The 16,238-nt window shown below is 39.9% G+C and overlaps 1 protein-coding gene across 4 annotated transcripts in view; it reads right to left on the reverse strand.

Annotated features, from left to right (window-relative positions):
• Positions 1 to 550: 550 nt before the first annotated feature.
• Positions 551 to 16,238, reverse strand: part of Mpp7 (membrane palmitoylated protein 7) — a 273,759-nt gene continuing 258,071 nt past the window's right edge. For all 4 annotated transcript variants that reach the window (XM_026783024.1, XM_026783023.1, XM_026783025.1 and 1 more), the window contains 4 exons: positions 7,264 to 7,357; positions 6,126 to 6,234; positions 4,036 to 4,179; positions 551 to 3,346 (listed from right to left, as the gene is read on the reverse strand). In XM_026783024.1, the coding sequence (XP_026638825.1) occupies positions 3,167 to 3,346; positions 4,036 to 4,179; positions 6,126 to 6,234; positions 7,264 to 7,357 (527 nt within the window). In that variant the 3' untranslated portion in view covers positions 551 to 3,166. The remainder of the gene's footprint in view (positions 3,347 to 4,035; positions 4,180 to 6,125; positions 6,235 to 7,263; positions 7,358 to 16,238) is intronic.

Here is a 16,238-nt window from a genome sequence, read left to right on the forward strand (position 1 = left end):
TATATGTATGACTAGCAGGTGAAATGCCCCAAGTTTGATTCAGCCCTATAAAAATCAATTGATCACTCACCTGATCAATCAGACTCTTCAGTGCTATATCATAAATCTTCCCGTGGAAGAAGGGCTGGGCTAACTACAATGACTGAAGCAAGACCATTATCAATTAGGTGCTCATAAGGTAGTTCTCCTATGCCCAGCTGACAAGGTCCGTTTCATGTAACTAAATCAAGAGGAGGATGTAGCATCCCGATTCCAGACAGGGAAGGTGAGGATGGGCATTCCCAACACACTGGTCTGGACCACCCGTCCTATTCTCCTTCTGTACATCTTCAAACTGCTACACTTACAGACTAAGACCAGCGAGCTCCATCTGTCCAATAATCTTGATGAAAGCATTATTTGAAAAGAAATATAACATTCAATTTTAGGCATGGAAAGATCAAATAAATTACATCATACTGAAGGAAGGAATTTGTTCCACCGTGGAAAAAGCAACACAGGGTAGAGCAATTATAGCGTACTCAAGTACTACACAACTTTCAAGCAGATATATTGCTTAAAGATATTTTATTAAGACTAAAAAACTTTCCATTACATTTATCAATAAATTCATCATGGGCCAAAGGAAAATAAATAAAAATCTGCATCTTTAGGGACATTTTGACTCCATAGTTTTGTAATCTGAATTTACATGTTTGCTCATTTTAAATGACTACACTTTAGGCACACTCAATGATTATATAGTACCAGGAATGCCAGCCTTATAGATGCCAAGTTTCCACATTACTCAGGGAAGCCATGGTTATTGTTTCAATTTTATCTCTTTACATTTGGGCCGCACTAACTGGGAGGTGGACAAGGAAAATTTACATGCAAAATTCAATTTTAATTGTACAAACACTGAAACAGTTGTTTCTTCTCTAACAGTGGCTGCCATGCCATCCCAGGAACAGGCTGTTGAGAGCTCGGAGAGTTCTTCTCGGTGGTAGGAGTGCTGAGGCCAGAGAGCAGAGAGAGGTTGCCTCTTACTACAGGGATCCACAGCCCTTTGTTGGCCTGGCTTATTACATTCTAATTCAATCTCTTTGAAAGCATCAAAGCACAGGTAAGCCTACATGACACCTGATTTCTTAAACTGCTTTTATTTTCATCATTTAAAAAAATGTTGTTTAGCTCTGGTCTAAAAAATACAGATATTTATATTTTCATAACATTCCATCCATCACCTATACTACTTATAAGGACTCAAAATTTCCACTGCACTATACAAGTTTTACCCTAAAATAAAAAAATGGAGACAACAATCCCAAAAAGAAAGAAAAAAAATCAACAAAGATATCTTGAAGTAAGGAAACTGGGATACCTAAAGTCTCCACAGAATGCCCTATGCTGGTATGCATTCCTCATCATTCTTGGTACAGAAACTTGCTTTATGAGAAGTGTAGGCATTCCCCAATATTCCACACAAACCAATTCTCTAAGACTTGTGCTTCTAGACAGGCCACACAGGTCACTGGCTTCAGAACACGAATCTGCTAGCCATCCTATCTGTGTTTAAACTGCATGGCTTATCATTTAATTAATAAATACAGAACTTGCATAGACTATGTTCATTAGTCCAATGATCTGGCTGTGGGATTGAATGAATAATGAGGTCTCTAGAGTAACTTCTGTGTCTGCTTCTCACAGTAATCCGACATGTCATAAGGAAAGTTAGCAAGGACACTATCACATGACAGTGAACATGTAACATGTGGGGAATCTACCTGCAACAAGGTCAAATATTTACATGGAATGCTGACCTTGCTTATAAAACTACTACTTTAAATTATATCTTTATATACAATTTCTTTTATGAATAACCCTATTTGATAACTAAAAATATGTCTTTCAAATATCTCACAAATATATAAAATTTCCCTATATTTTATTTTTCTTTAAGCATGACATTTAAATGCTCTTCAAAGCAACAAAAATATTTTTGTATTAAAGTTATAGATGTGATGGTTTTTCTATTGGCTGAGTCACACTGCTCACAGGAATGGCAGGAGCTCTCTGAACTGTGGGACATTTGTAATATGATAAATTATTCACTCGCTGGAGACCTATAGCACCAAAGAAAAAGGAGCAATGTCATCTAAACATTTAAAAAATACATCTTCTTTCAGAATAGGTTGAGATGAAATCTGGCCAATGTTAATAATCATTTTGATCAAAAAATTTAACACAATATAAGGTTTCTAGAACACACCGTAGCACAATTTAAACATGTGGTGATTGCACAGTATGGAAACATGATCACTTTTTTCTTAACTATGTGTGTTACACGTTTAGAATATGTATCTCATTCTTAGAATTTTCTGAGAACTTCCAAAGCAAGAGAATAAAACATTTTGACTACAAAAATGTCTTCTGAAAAGTAACAGGTTAAAACAGGAGTTGCTTTGTGATCATTGCTTGCCCTAAAATAATTATCCTTATTAAACCACAAGGAAGGGTTTTGGTCTACATCTATAATATTACTTAAATCTATTTCCAAACCTGTTGCAGTGGCATGTACCCGTACTTGGGAGGTTGAGGCAAAGGAGGGCTGAGTTCAAGGCCAGTGTAGAGAGCATAGTAAGACCCTCAACTTACAAAAAAAAGATCCATTTTTTCCCTTATAGAATATTTGCAGCATCTATATGTACTCCAAAGGATTTCCTAAGCTATAATATGTGAGCTACTTCCTTAAGAACACAAAACACACAAAGAACATACTCTGTGCACAGGAGCAGTAACAGGATGGGGTCTTATTTCCAGCTCAATCAAACCTGTGGAGCTGCCCAAGATGGCTAAGTCCATGCTGTCAACTGCAAGCATGCAAAGTGAAGGGCAGCAAGTAAAGGTGGGGCAGGAACTCTGATACACTGCCTCTCACAACAGAGACAGAACTAAGGGCAATCAGGGAATTCAAAGTTTTACACTGTGCCGATTTTGACTTTTAGATTGTGCAGTCATATGATTCAAATAAGGCTCTAAAAGATATAAACAAAACCACATAGAAATTTTATAAAGACTTTACATCTATGACAGTGATAGAGGTTTAAGAAAATCCTACCAAAAACATGGTAGCTGACCTAATCATGCACTCTGTAAAAAACACAATTAAGGAAATTTTCTTGAGTTATGAATGTAACCAGCTCACAGGGACCCAATGGGTATCAGTCTCTAGTTTGTCAAATGTTGTTTTTAGCTCATTAAATGCCATAGTGAGATCATCATTTATTATAATTTTGTCAAAAAGATGGCCGTATTGACTTTCCATTATTTGTGCCGATTTAATCATTTCTTGGAAGTCTTCTTCCTATAAAAACAAGTAACAGATTAAGCAACTAGACAATTACATGATTTCACATCAATAGAAATATTTTACAGTGACTTTACTGAAAGCTGTGATTTTAGACTTTAAACCAAGCCAAAAACAAAATCACCTTCCCTATCACTACTTTTTCAGGCTTTCTGGGTCATTTGTAATGCACCATTAAGGAGCATATCACGATTAGCATAGATATCAGGGCTGCTGTTAACTCAGTATGCGTGCGCAAGACCAAACTTTAGTTTTTGACGTATTTTCTTTGGTTCATTTGGTGGCATTGGGAGTAAACCCAGAGCTTTGTGTGTGCTAGGAAGTTCAGAAACAGTGGTTAACACTACTAATGTGGATATTGGTTGGAGACACAGAATCTTACTGCAGAACACTTTGGTTTCAAATATTTCAGGCAGAAGGGAATGATTTCTAAGTCTCAATTGTCCTTTGCCTGCATCTTGAGTGTTTCAGATAACAGGGGTGCATTACCATACCCAGTTCCACAAAGTAGAATATCAGTTCATAGAACCAAGAAGAATTCAAAACACCATTGTTCAAACCATACAGAATAAAACATTATGATCTTATAGTTCTAGATCATAACTTCATCTGCAACAGTGTTCTTAAGTACTGCGTGCAAGCATTTTGGTGCTGCTTATCCAATGGCTAGCCAACATAATACCCACTGTGAAGGGTTTTGCTGTTCCTTGGTCATCTCTGCTTGAAATAATCTTTGCATTTTTTCTTGTCTCTCTCAAACGTTCTATTGATGGAGGTTTTATAAATATCACATAGGGTTTGAACTCCAGTGTCCTTAAGTGCTTCACTGTCTGCAATAGAGAAAAGATTTTTCAAATTTCTTCATGATTTCATGTATTTTTGGATTTTTCTAAGGAGAAAATTTCTTAAAATTATTCTTTAATGTCAGGTTATTATTCAATCAGTTCCTGAGAACTAAGGTGACAATATCACTGAAAAGCAACTAGAGAAGGCAATTTATACTTTAAATGTTTTGAAATTAACCATTACTATTATGGAAGACAGTGACTAAAACCGTTAGAACACTAGGTCCTAGACCAAGCTTCTAAAAGATGTGATGAGGTTGGCAGTCTGTAAGCTGTCCATTTCTTTCACATTCTCTCTGCTAGAAGCTGGAGTCTGTGCAGTCTTTCTGCTCTCTGTGAGGTTAAACAGCACCTCCCCTTCCCCATCAAGAGTCTTGCTTTGTTTGGAGACAGGTTTGTCTGGGACTGTGTAGGATTGCATAGGAGCCTGCCTGGGAGTCCTAATACTCTTGCCTCAGTTTCTAGAGTGCTAGATTACAGGTATATACCAACATACCTTAGTTGTTTTTATTTCTTTTATTTTATTTTTCTCTCATACAATACATGAAAACCACAGTTTCCCCACCCAGCACCTATCCCCATCCCCATCTCCCCAGATCTACTTCTACTTCACTTCCCTTCAGAAAGAAAGCAGGCCTTGCAGGGATACCTGCGGAGCATGGCATAACAAGATGTAAAAAGGCTAGACACAAATCCTCATATCAAGGCTGGGCAAGGAAACCCAGTAGGAGGAAATGGGTCTCAAGAGCAGGTAAAAGAGTCAGAGACCCCACTCCCACTAAATGTATATAAACAGCAATCTACAGTTATACAACCATAACATATATACAGAGGACCTATCACAGACCCATGCAGGCTCTGTGATTGCCACTTCACTCTCTGAGCCCCTAAGAGCCTCCTTAGCTGATTCTGTGGACTGGGTGCTCCTGGTGTCTTTTACCCCTCTGGCTCCTACAATTCTCATCTGGATTTTAAGTGTTGACTCCTGCAGACTGAACTGATGAATTGTCAAGTGTGATGGATTGTCAGAATTGAGAGATATTACTGAAATCTCCATAGTCTAAATAGTTCATTTATCCCACTGTGAGGTTAAGTAGATGAACTCTATGTGTTGAGGGGAGCGATATAGTGATAGCGAGGACGAGGAAAGGACTGCGTGAGTCTGGGAATAACCAGGTCCAGTACACAGGGAGTTGAGAACAAGAAGAAATGCCCCACTTCCTCCTGGTGCCTGGACAGAAGGTAGCTTCCAAGGTGATGTTAAGGATTCTATAATTCTAGCTTCTTCATCCATAAGAGGTGCAGAAGTTCTATAATTGAGAGGCTAAGCATCCTAGAATACTACCACCATTAAAAGGAGAATCTTCAGCTCCAGGAAGACTAGGGTAATGCTGGATTTGGGTACCAAATTACTTATTACAAATTACTTATGTGACAAAGAATATCACATAAGGAATTGAATGTTTTCACCCATTGGCCTTCTTAGTTCAATGTACCCACAAGAGGCCCCTGGGTGATACACAAGGTCTCTCTGTGGCATCTCAGACAAGATATTACTGAACAGTGCCTCACAGCTATGCCAGGCTTTAAATGTCTACATTGTGTACAAGATCAGATTAGCACAAGAGAATGATGATCTAAGATGCCACTGTCAGATTATAAACACTGAGAATGAGGCATAACACAAAGCATGTTATGTATGCAACATTTTTAAAAGATCCCAAATAAACATGTAATAGCCAGCGAACTCGACTGAATAAAAACAAGACAGATAAACACTGACCTTAGGGCATCTTTCCCTCTTATTTTCTAATAACATTATGTGTTTATTTTTCTTAACCAACCTACATTTAAATGAGCAGACTTTATATGAAGCTCACTCTGACATGCGGCAGGAGACTGACAGGGAACTGCATGCTTTGTTTACTTACATGAGGCTGGACATCCAGCAGACAAACTTTGTTCTTAGCTAGGACAGAGCGAACTGAGTCTATACTTGTGCCATAGTAGTTGTTTTTATATTCGCCATATTCAATGAACCTGCAGAAAATTAGACACTCATCAGGATGGTTTGTGAATATGAAAAAAACAGGTGGCAAGTTATACTTCATAGGCAAAAGGTATTTTTGCTGAACATGTAAAATTTTTTTGCTGTATTTAATAAAATAAACAGAACCAAGCATTTCAGCAAATGTCAATTTGAAAAAAATCTCCTACATTTTCAAATCAGTAACACTTGCTTGTATTACACTTAAGCCCAAAAAAGTACTTTGGTTCAGTAGAGCGTTAACGTTTTCCATCACCCCCTTTCAGAACTAATGCAAGGCAATAAAACAGCGAGTAAGCCAAACAATAGAAACTACTGGAATTTCACTGCACACTACAGAGTAACAGAGCTGGGCACTGCAGCCACAGGAGCTGGGAGGTGGCTAATGGAACCAGGGCAGCGATTATGTGCTATAAAAACACAGTCATAGGGCCAAACTTGAAGAAAGCATTTTGATGTTTCAATAAAATCCCACAATACTGCGTGAAAATACACCCTACTTCTGACGCCCTGAGTAGCCACACCTCAGCAATGGAAAACGGAGGGAGGGTGGGGTAGGAGTTAGCTGGAGGAGACGGTGTGTGCAGCATGGCAGCTCTACTCCAGTGCTGGAAGTGCCATTGAGACTTAGGTGTGCACGAAGATTATGGTGCAAGCATATCATATAGCTGGCCATTAATTTTTAAAATAAAGTCCTGCCCAAGTTATGTGTTGAGATTCAATTACTGGACTGGAAAAAAAAAGTCACAGAAATACCCTGGGAAGTTTTACTCATGCTTCAAAATAATTCTTACGGATTTAGCTGCACAGAAATGTAGTAGCTCCTAGGTACTAAAGAAAAATTAGACATGAACATCCGTAATTACTAACTAAACTACCATTTTATAAGGACTTCAAACAGTACTATAATAAGTGAAATGCATTTCAAATGGAAGGGAACCCTGGGCTATCTAAAACTAGATATGCGGGCAGCAGCTTAAACACAGTGGCAATAGAAAAAAATTCAACAAAATTTCACATACTTGTTATTTTGTACATCTGTCTCAAACAAATGCTTAGAAATAAAAATATATTCCACACCATCACTTTCTTGGCTTCGTCTTGCTCTAGTGGTATCTGTGATTTGATAGAAAAGGAGTTGAGAAGTCTACATCAGTTACCTTAAAGTATTTTTAAAAAATCAAGTACATTAAGTTAGTTTCCTATACAAGATGTTTTTAAAAACATATGGGAAAAAGTGAATTAACTGGCAAAGTACAGTGAAGGATAAGTTCAGAGTTCTCCACTGTCATTACAATGTCTAATTGCACCACGGGTCTGATCATTACTCATACCTTTGAAGAATCTTCAATATGAGAAAATACATAAAAGTAGTCATATGTGTAGAGTTTAACCCACACCCCAGGAAATCATCTTTCTTTTGCAAATAACTTGTTTATCATGTTGTATACTGATTTATTTATTTACTTTGCTAAAGTAAGCACAGTGTTCACTGGGTGGAAGGTAAACTTTCTTCACACAGTACATGACATGTACCTTCAGTATTCTGTTTCACCAACTAAATGAAATCAAATACCTCCATAAATGATTTACAACTGCTGCCAAGTTAGTAACAACAGCCTCTCGCAACCTTTGACAATGTTGCCTACTTATTTTTGAGAGAAGTATAAAAAAGCAGAAAATACAGGCTAGTGGAAAAACAATGACAAAACACAACACTTTCCAATGTGGACACACATGAAACCCCATTGCAGCCTTACCCTTCCTGCCCTTAGAATCAAAAGTCCTGGATGCCTGTCACTTATCTGAGAACCTCGAAAATACACAAAACAGGAAGGATACGGAGGCCTGTATGGGGAGCCACGGCATATTAGTAACAAGGCAGGGGCTCGATTACTGTAGGGAACTAGGGAAAAGGGCTATGCAACTGCTCACCAATGTTACACTGAAAACACATGCGGAACGTAAAACATGCTAGATTTAAAAGAGTGAGGTAGGGAATGTCAAGAAAGAGAAAGAGGAGGGCCTGTAGCTGGTCATGAGACAGCCAAGCTGAGTAGGGAAGAGAAAGGACAGGGCCTGGAGGAAGAAAGGCCAATGTTGGCAGGCTGTCTGTCTGTCTGACTCCCATGAAACCCTGGGGATGTACACAAGACACTGATGATCTCTCAAATATTCATGCTTTCAGTGAAGCTAAGTGCAACTTACCTAACTGGGGAAAGATGGCTTTTAATGAAGAAGGTTACCTCAGTTCAGAAAAGCATGGATACAGAACTAGGTATGAGACAGTTAAGAAAGCCTGAGGCTACATCTTGGTAGCTGTGTTAATGTCATACCCCATGGCGAAATACAAGCTGGACACATAAATGCTGAGAACAAATCTAAACCAAGGCTTCTTTCACTTCACCTGCTCCCATTTGTCTGTGTCATTAACATTTATGGCGTGAGGAGGCAAAAGGCAGAGCCACCATTCCAATTAACTTTTGGAGTCCCTTGAGTTATGGCACCTGAGTCCCCAGGTAGACGCACCTTGGTTGAAAAAGGTATTGTCATTCTAAAAAAACAAACAAACAAACAAACAACAACAACAACAACAAAAACCCCTGCTCAGCAAGATTAGCAAGGTGTGTGTGAATTAAGAGTGTGGAGGGAACTGAAAAGTGGAGAAATAAAGAGGGGAGTATGTTAATTCTCTTTAGAAACCAACATTGGTCTAAAAATACCTTCTGCCTTTGTATGTACAGCTCAGATTCAAGCCAGCAGAATTTACATAACTGAATGAAAAGAGTTATCAATCAAAATAGCCTCAGGAAAGATGAGCAAAGAAGAGACCTTCTCAAATGAAACAAACCCATGCTCACGTCAGGAATAAAGTGATTAACAGTCAAATCAACATTCCAGTACACTATTTCTTCCTAGTTTAATAAAATAGAAATGCTTTAAAGTAAAAACTGTAGTGAGATAGGTTTCTTTTTTAATTAAAAGGTTGTACACACACACACACACACACACACACACACACACACACACACACCATGATGTATATGAAAGCCAGAGGGTAACAAGGTATCATTGTTCAGGAGCCATTCACTTTGTTTCTTTAGACAGGCCCCTCCCTAATCCTGCAACTCGCCTAGCAGAGTTAGGCTAGCTATCCAGAGAGCCGCAGGGATTCACCTGTTTCTGCCTTCCTATCACCTCTGGTGGTTTTTTACATTGTGTCAAGGTGAATGATATCAGGACACCCTGCTTACAAGATGAGCAGCTTCCCAGTGGAGTCATCACCCTACCAGTCGTCCTGTAGTTTCTAAACACATTTAAGCCTACAGTCCAATCATCCTCCTGCTTGTTGTTCAAGGGAAACAAAACCCTGTTTTTTCAAATTCTTATGCACAAAGTTCACCCTGGTGCTGTATTTGTTAATAGTCAACAGTGAGGGTGATGGAGGAACCTCAGTAGCCACCATCAGGTGAGCATGCTGAGAGACTGTAGCATTTCCATGCAAAAAATGCCACCCAAGAATTGCTGAAGTTTGAGGCATCAAACGTCATCAAGAATGTGGTAAACTCATGCTGAACTGGAAAAAAAAATGAACAACCTGTCTGTGCAAAACCAAATCAGCTTTCACTGTGTAATTCACACAAAATGCTGAGGATTACAATGAATCTCCAAGTGATGAGAGTAGAGCTGCACTTGGCTGTCTGGGGAAGAGCGTGAACGCTTCTGAGACAGAATTCCTCGCTGTGCCTGTGATGACGCTTGCACATGTGCAGACAGAGGCTGACAAAGAACCATGTTCATTTTGCATAATCAATTGTATCTTTTATAATATTTAACAGGAAACTATGAGGTGAGAAAGGCAACACTTAAAAAATCATTAAAAATTTACTTATGTATTAACCTAATATTTGTTTATTTATTTGTGAGGTGCACACTACAGTGCGCACGTGGAGGTCTAAGGACAACTTGCTAGAGTGTTGCTCCCCTCCTTCCACCATATAGGTACTGGGGACCAAACTCAGGTTCCCAGGCTTGGTCGGAGGCTCCTTTATCTGCAAAGCTGTCATGCCGGCCACAAAGCAATGAATTTTTAAGGCCAAATAACTCAGTTATGTTCTAAATCCTAATTCTCCTTACCAAACCAGCAAATATATTTTACTATAAAGGTCCTTCAACAGCCGCTCCCCCCTCCCCCATGGAACACCATGAAGTAGTGCTGTTCTTAATGGAACATCAGTCTTTCCAAAGCAGGATTAAGGACTGATAAGTTTTATTCCATCATGAAAACAAGCACCACACTTCAAAGTAGGAAATGATTTTGTTGAGTGTGTCTTTCATGATACATATTCAAGAGTAGAAATATTATTTAAATGAGTACTTTTTCTGCTTTGTAAATGGGGCTAAATTCATTTATTATTTTTGCTGTTGATATTTCCCAGAGTTCCTTTACCAAATAGTGAACAAAAACCAAACAAAACCCCACAACACTGGAAGTCAAAAACTGAGACTTTTCTCTGCACGAATTTTCTAGTAATAAAGAAAATACTGTGCTTGCCCAATTGTAAGACATTTACATCATGACTGAGCATGCACAGCACCCATTTTGGGGACCATTGCCCTAATATACAGAGCCCTCTGTACCTATACGCACCAGGTTAGAAACTTTCAGAGGTATCAGAGCAGCTAGTAGGAGAAAATGATGTGGGAATGATTTCTTATTAATAAAGAAACTGCCTAGGCCCATTTCATAGGCCAACCCTTAGGTAGGCGGAGAAAACAGAACAGGATGCTGGGAGAAAGAAGTTGAGTCAGAGAGTCGCCATGGTTCTCCCACGCCAGACAGACGCAGGTTAAGATCTTTCCTGGTAAGCCAGCTTGTGGACTACATAGAATAATAGAAATGGGTTAGATCAATATGTAAGAGCTAGCCAATAAGAGGCTGGAACTAATGGGTCAGGCAGTGATTAAAAGAATACAGTTTCCGTGTAATTATTTCGGGGCATAAGCTAAGCTAGCCATGTGGGCGGCCGGGTGCAGAAGACGCAGCACAGCCGCTCTTATTTCAACAAGAAAAGAACATTCAGGACAGCTCCAAATGTTAGCCATGCTTCCTACTTCTTTACTGAGAAGTATCTCAAGTCTAATTGGAAGTCTTCAACTCAGTAACAAGCCCTCAAAATTCCTGTGAGAAGATTACGAAGGCGGCAAATGAGGCATTCTTTTGACGGTTACATCTTCTAGAGCATGGGTAGTTTGAGCTCTATGAAAACATTGACAGGAAGTGTGGGTAATGATGAAAAGTGTTCAAAGCCCAGACTAAGGGTATGGAATGCACAGATCTGAATGTAATGCCCATCTACCACAGAGCCTTTTGTTTGTTAACTTTCAGCTGTTTGAGCCAAACTGTAAAATAATAGAGACAACTGGAGAAGGAAAGCAACCAATCACTGAGCACTCTGACTGACCCCAAAGCCAGGAAAAAAAAAAAAAAAAAGCCCTGACACTGAACCAGTGCCAAAAAAATCATACTACGTCAGAGCCAGTAAAAAAAAATACACCCTGGTCCCAAGATTAGACTCAAAAGTCTAAAAAGGACCAGTGAAAGAAACACAGTTTGACCATGCAATCAGAGCCATTTCTGCCCCTTACCAACTAAACTAACCAATCTCTGAGCATGGAAAACTAAACAACCCCTCTTCTCCCTTGGAAAACTACTCCCCTAAGAAGCCCTATATAAGCCTCTCAGCCTGTTCACTTGGAGGCTACCCTTTATCCCTCCTTGCAGAGACAGTCACTCTCCTTCCCAAATAAATCTCAAAAGAGTATTGGGTAATGGTCTTCACTGGCTGGCACAGAGAACCTGGTTGGGATGCCCCTTAGAGGACTGAGCTGAAAAACCTTGCTGAGATGCTCCCTGAGGGGGGCTGCGCAAGGTGGAGCAGAACAGAAGAACCTTGCTGGGACACTCCCTAAGTGGGAGCTGAGCAGGAAAAGTAGCAACTTTTCTGCGATAGAAGCGGATAGCTCTGCTAGGACCTTCCCTTAAAGGGACAGAGCAGAGCTCAACTGTAGCGGGCTCTCCTTGAGAAAAGCAGCATTGCTGCATCCTGTAGGGAGACCATCCTCCATTGCAGGTAGCCTGGCTTCTTGATAAGTCAGGATCCCTTCCCTCCAGGGCTGAGCTGTCCTATTGAGGAGGCTCCAGCCTCCAGAGTTGTCCTATTGCAGCTCTAGCCCTCCAGAGCCATCCTAATGTGGCTCTAAGTATAGCCTCGTTTCCTGATAAGTCAGGCTATCTCTGCAACTTCACAGTTGTAACACATTCCCCTACAATAACAGTGTGTACTAGATTTAGTATCCCTTTAAAATACAGTCACATGCTGCATGATGCCATCATGCATTATGAAATGCATACCTGACCGTAGCCTCATAAATTATCTAGTGATATCCTTGCCCACTGAGTTATATTAAGTCCAAATGATAAAAACCACACAAGGACACATATTTTAAGATGAGTACTTTCACTAAACATGTGGCTGCCTGTTTTACTGGAAAAACAATATATTTGAAAGCAGTTATAAAAATAGTACAGACTGGTACCACACCCTGTTCCTTCAGCTTCCCCAGTTACACGGACCTAATTGTAACAGCATTAAAACCAAGAAGCCAAACATCAATGAATTATAATTAATTCAACTACAAGAAGTTCCATTTAACATTTACAAACCAGAGCAGGACACAGGAAAGTTAACATATAAGACTTATATGAACATGTGTAGATATTGCATGTGTGTGTGTGTATGTGTTTTACAAAGACTAATGAAATCCAAAGATCAGCACAACCATACAATCAGTGCTCTAACACAAAGCGGAACAGTGTCAGCCTCATGAATTCCACTTGAGTTGCCTTCCAAGCCTGATAGAGGAGGGTCATCTGTCTATGTGTTACTTTCATTGGTTAATAAAGAAACTGCCTTGGCTTTTTGATAGGGCAGGACATCTCCACAGGTTCTCTAACAGTATATACAACAGTTTAAAATGCAAGAAAGGAAACACCAAGGGCTTACAACTGGGTATGAAATGGCCCAGCTGACCGGATAAGGAGGAAAGGATCTGGGAAAACAGCAGAGTTAGTGTCACCAGGTCCACTGACTTCCACTCTCTTGAGCTCCACCAAGGAGCACACTCAAGACAGCTTTTGTATATCCTTGCTTCTATTGCAGCTAATTATAACAGACTAAACTATAAGTAAGATCAGCTTCTAAGATGCCTCCACTTATCCCAGAAAGGAGACAATCCTGGATCACCTTGCAGACAGGGAACTAAATATAGGTAACCAAGGACAATATATCTTGATAGCCATGGTAAGAGTTGACTCTCCATAGACAGTAAAGAAAAATGGTTCATGCTAACACTACAAGTTGGTCATGGAAACATGTGAAGAAAGCATAGTTTAACTAATGTGCAGAAGACCTGGCCAAGTTCAGAGACCAGAGATGCCTGTAAGGTCAGTAAGCTGCAATGCTGACAGGAGCTACTAGCTAGCAGATAGCCAAAGCCATCAGCTAACAGAGTTATCACCATAACTGAGCAAGCAGCCCAGGTACAGCATGTTATTATCTCCCTGGGTTGCATCAAGGGAACATGCACAGTGTGCAGGGCTCCCTATGTGGTCTTGCCCATGACATACTCAGAGAATTAACCAATCTTAACAGGAACCAACTCCCTCTTACCCATTTTCTGCTCTGAGCCCAATGAAAGACTCTAGGTCAGCAGCAGCTCAATGGCTCTTACTCTCTGGGGTCTCCACCTCCTCTCCAGAGTTCCCTCTACTTTCCTCATAAAAACAAACAAACAAACAAACAAACAAACAAACAAACAAACAAACAAACACACACCATGTCTCACTTTCTCTGAGTTCGCCTTAACAAAATTTGTTTTTACATTGCTTACTTCCTTGTGTCTATGTCTTTAATAACACTGACAGACAGTGAACTCAAGAGTTAGTGACTTAGGCTGTCTTTTAGTGACTAATGAGAGTGTCTGGCACCAAGTTCCCCAGACTGTGCACACTTGGGTTGAGACATTCCAGTGCTCCCAAAGATCTGCATCACTATTCCTCAGTCTACTCTTTATGAAATCAGTTCATAGTATAGGCAGTTACAGAGTGCTATCCCTGTCCATTCAACAAGCAATAAGTTGTGATTTACCTAGCGGTGGCACCTAAGTAGCTTTCAGCCTAGTGGACACTCATAAAGAATGTTTCTACAACCTAAATGCCCCTTGAGCGAAGAATGGATAAAGGAAAATGTGGTACATTTATACATTGGAGTACTACAGAGCAGAAAAAAAATAACAATACCTTGAATTTTGCAGGAAAATGGATGCATTTAGAAAACACTGTTTTGAGTGAGGTAACCCAGACACAGAAAGACAATTATCACATGTACTTACTCATAAGTGGTTTTGAAACATAAAGCAAAGAAAACAAGCCCACAAATCACAATCCCAGTGAACCTAGACAACAATGAGGACACTAAGAGAGATATACATAGATCTAATCTATATGGGAAGTAGAAAGTAGAAAAAGACAAGATCTCCTGAATAAATTGGGAGCATGGGGGCCTTGGGGGAGGGTGAAAGGGGGGAGGGGAAAGACAGGGAAGGGAGCAGAGAAAATGCAGAGCTCAATAAAAATTAATAAAACATTAATTAAAAAAGAATGTTTCTAAGAACATCAGAGTAAATGTCTTTTGTTGATGGCCCACATATGTCCATTGGGAATGAAATTAAATTTGTGGCTCCTATGGTATTTGTTTAGTTTTATTGTACTTAGTTTTCTAAAGTGTTGACTTGAGTTCCCATCAATGCACAAAAGTGCCACAGCTCCACATCTCTCATAATCCACCAACTCCAGTGGCTATTTAATATGTGTTTAAAAATTGGACGTTATACATGTATGCATCAAACAGAATATTACTGTAATCAAAACAGGAAGTTTTCCCTAAAATTCCAGGGTCTGCTCAAAGTTTTTTGCAAAGCAATACAATCCAGAACTGCAAATTTGATCCTCAAATATATCACTCTTGAACTAACTGGAACATTGAGACACTGCTCCAGCTGTGCATGCTCGACAAAACTGGGGATGCTTGTTATAGACACAGAACTTACTACTCCTATGAGCGTGAGGGTAATCCAGGCCTGGGAAACACTGCATAGGAGTCTTTGTGCATTAACATGTGCAAAAGTGAATGCAAGCAGGAAGTAAGTATAATGAGGGTCTCTTTGGCAAGTCCAAACCCTGGAACTTTCTTGATAGAATCTTAGTGTCAGGTTAATCTGAGGGCCAAGCGCTTTGTTTCGGAATCCCCAGCAACACTACAACTATCACAGCAGACCACATCTGATATATAGTACTTATCCTCAAAGGAAACTAGGTTTTACTATTTACTGGGATACAAAGTTTGAAGGGATAGTGCTACGTAGGAGAGAATAAGAAGTGTCATGTTTTGAGAATGAAGCATTCCCAAGAGCCCATGTTCTGCTGTTCCACAGCTGGTAGGATCATTTTTGAAAGCTCTGCAGCCTTCAGGAGATGAGGCCTGACTAGCTGAAGTAGATTATTAGGAACAGGCCTTTGAAGGTATAGGCTAGCCTACAATTCTAGCCTTGCTCTGTGCTTCCTGGTTCTCTACTAAGTACACGGTCTCAGCCACATTTATGACCACTGCCTTCCCCACCAGGATGGAATCCATTCCTTTGCTCTCTGAGGCTGGTACTGTCAAGCACTGAACAAAAGTAACTAACTTAAAAAGCGATGTCATAAACCTTATTCCAAGTACAAATGAAGCATCCTCCCTACCCCCTTCCTCCTCTCAGTGAAGCATCCTCTCTACCCACTTCCTTCCCCCAGTAAAGCATCCTTCTACCCCCTTCCTCCTCCTAATGAAGCATCCTTCTACCCCCTTCCTCCTCCTAATGAAGCATCCTTCTACCC

Source organism: Microtus ochrogaster, chromosome 16 (genome assembly GCF_000317375.1).
Source record: "Microtus ochrogaster isolate Prairie Vole_2 chromosome 16, MicOch1.0, whole genome shotgun sequence".
In the NCBI taxonomy this organism is placed as follows: Eukaryota; Metazoa; Chordata; class Mammalia; order Rodentia; family Cricetidae; genus Microtus; species Microtus ochrogaster.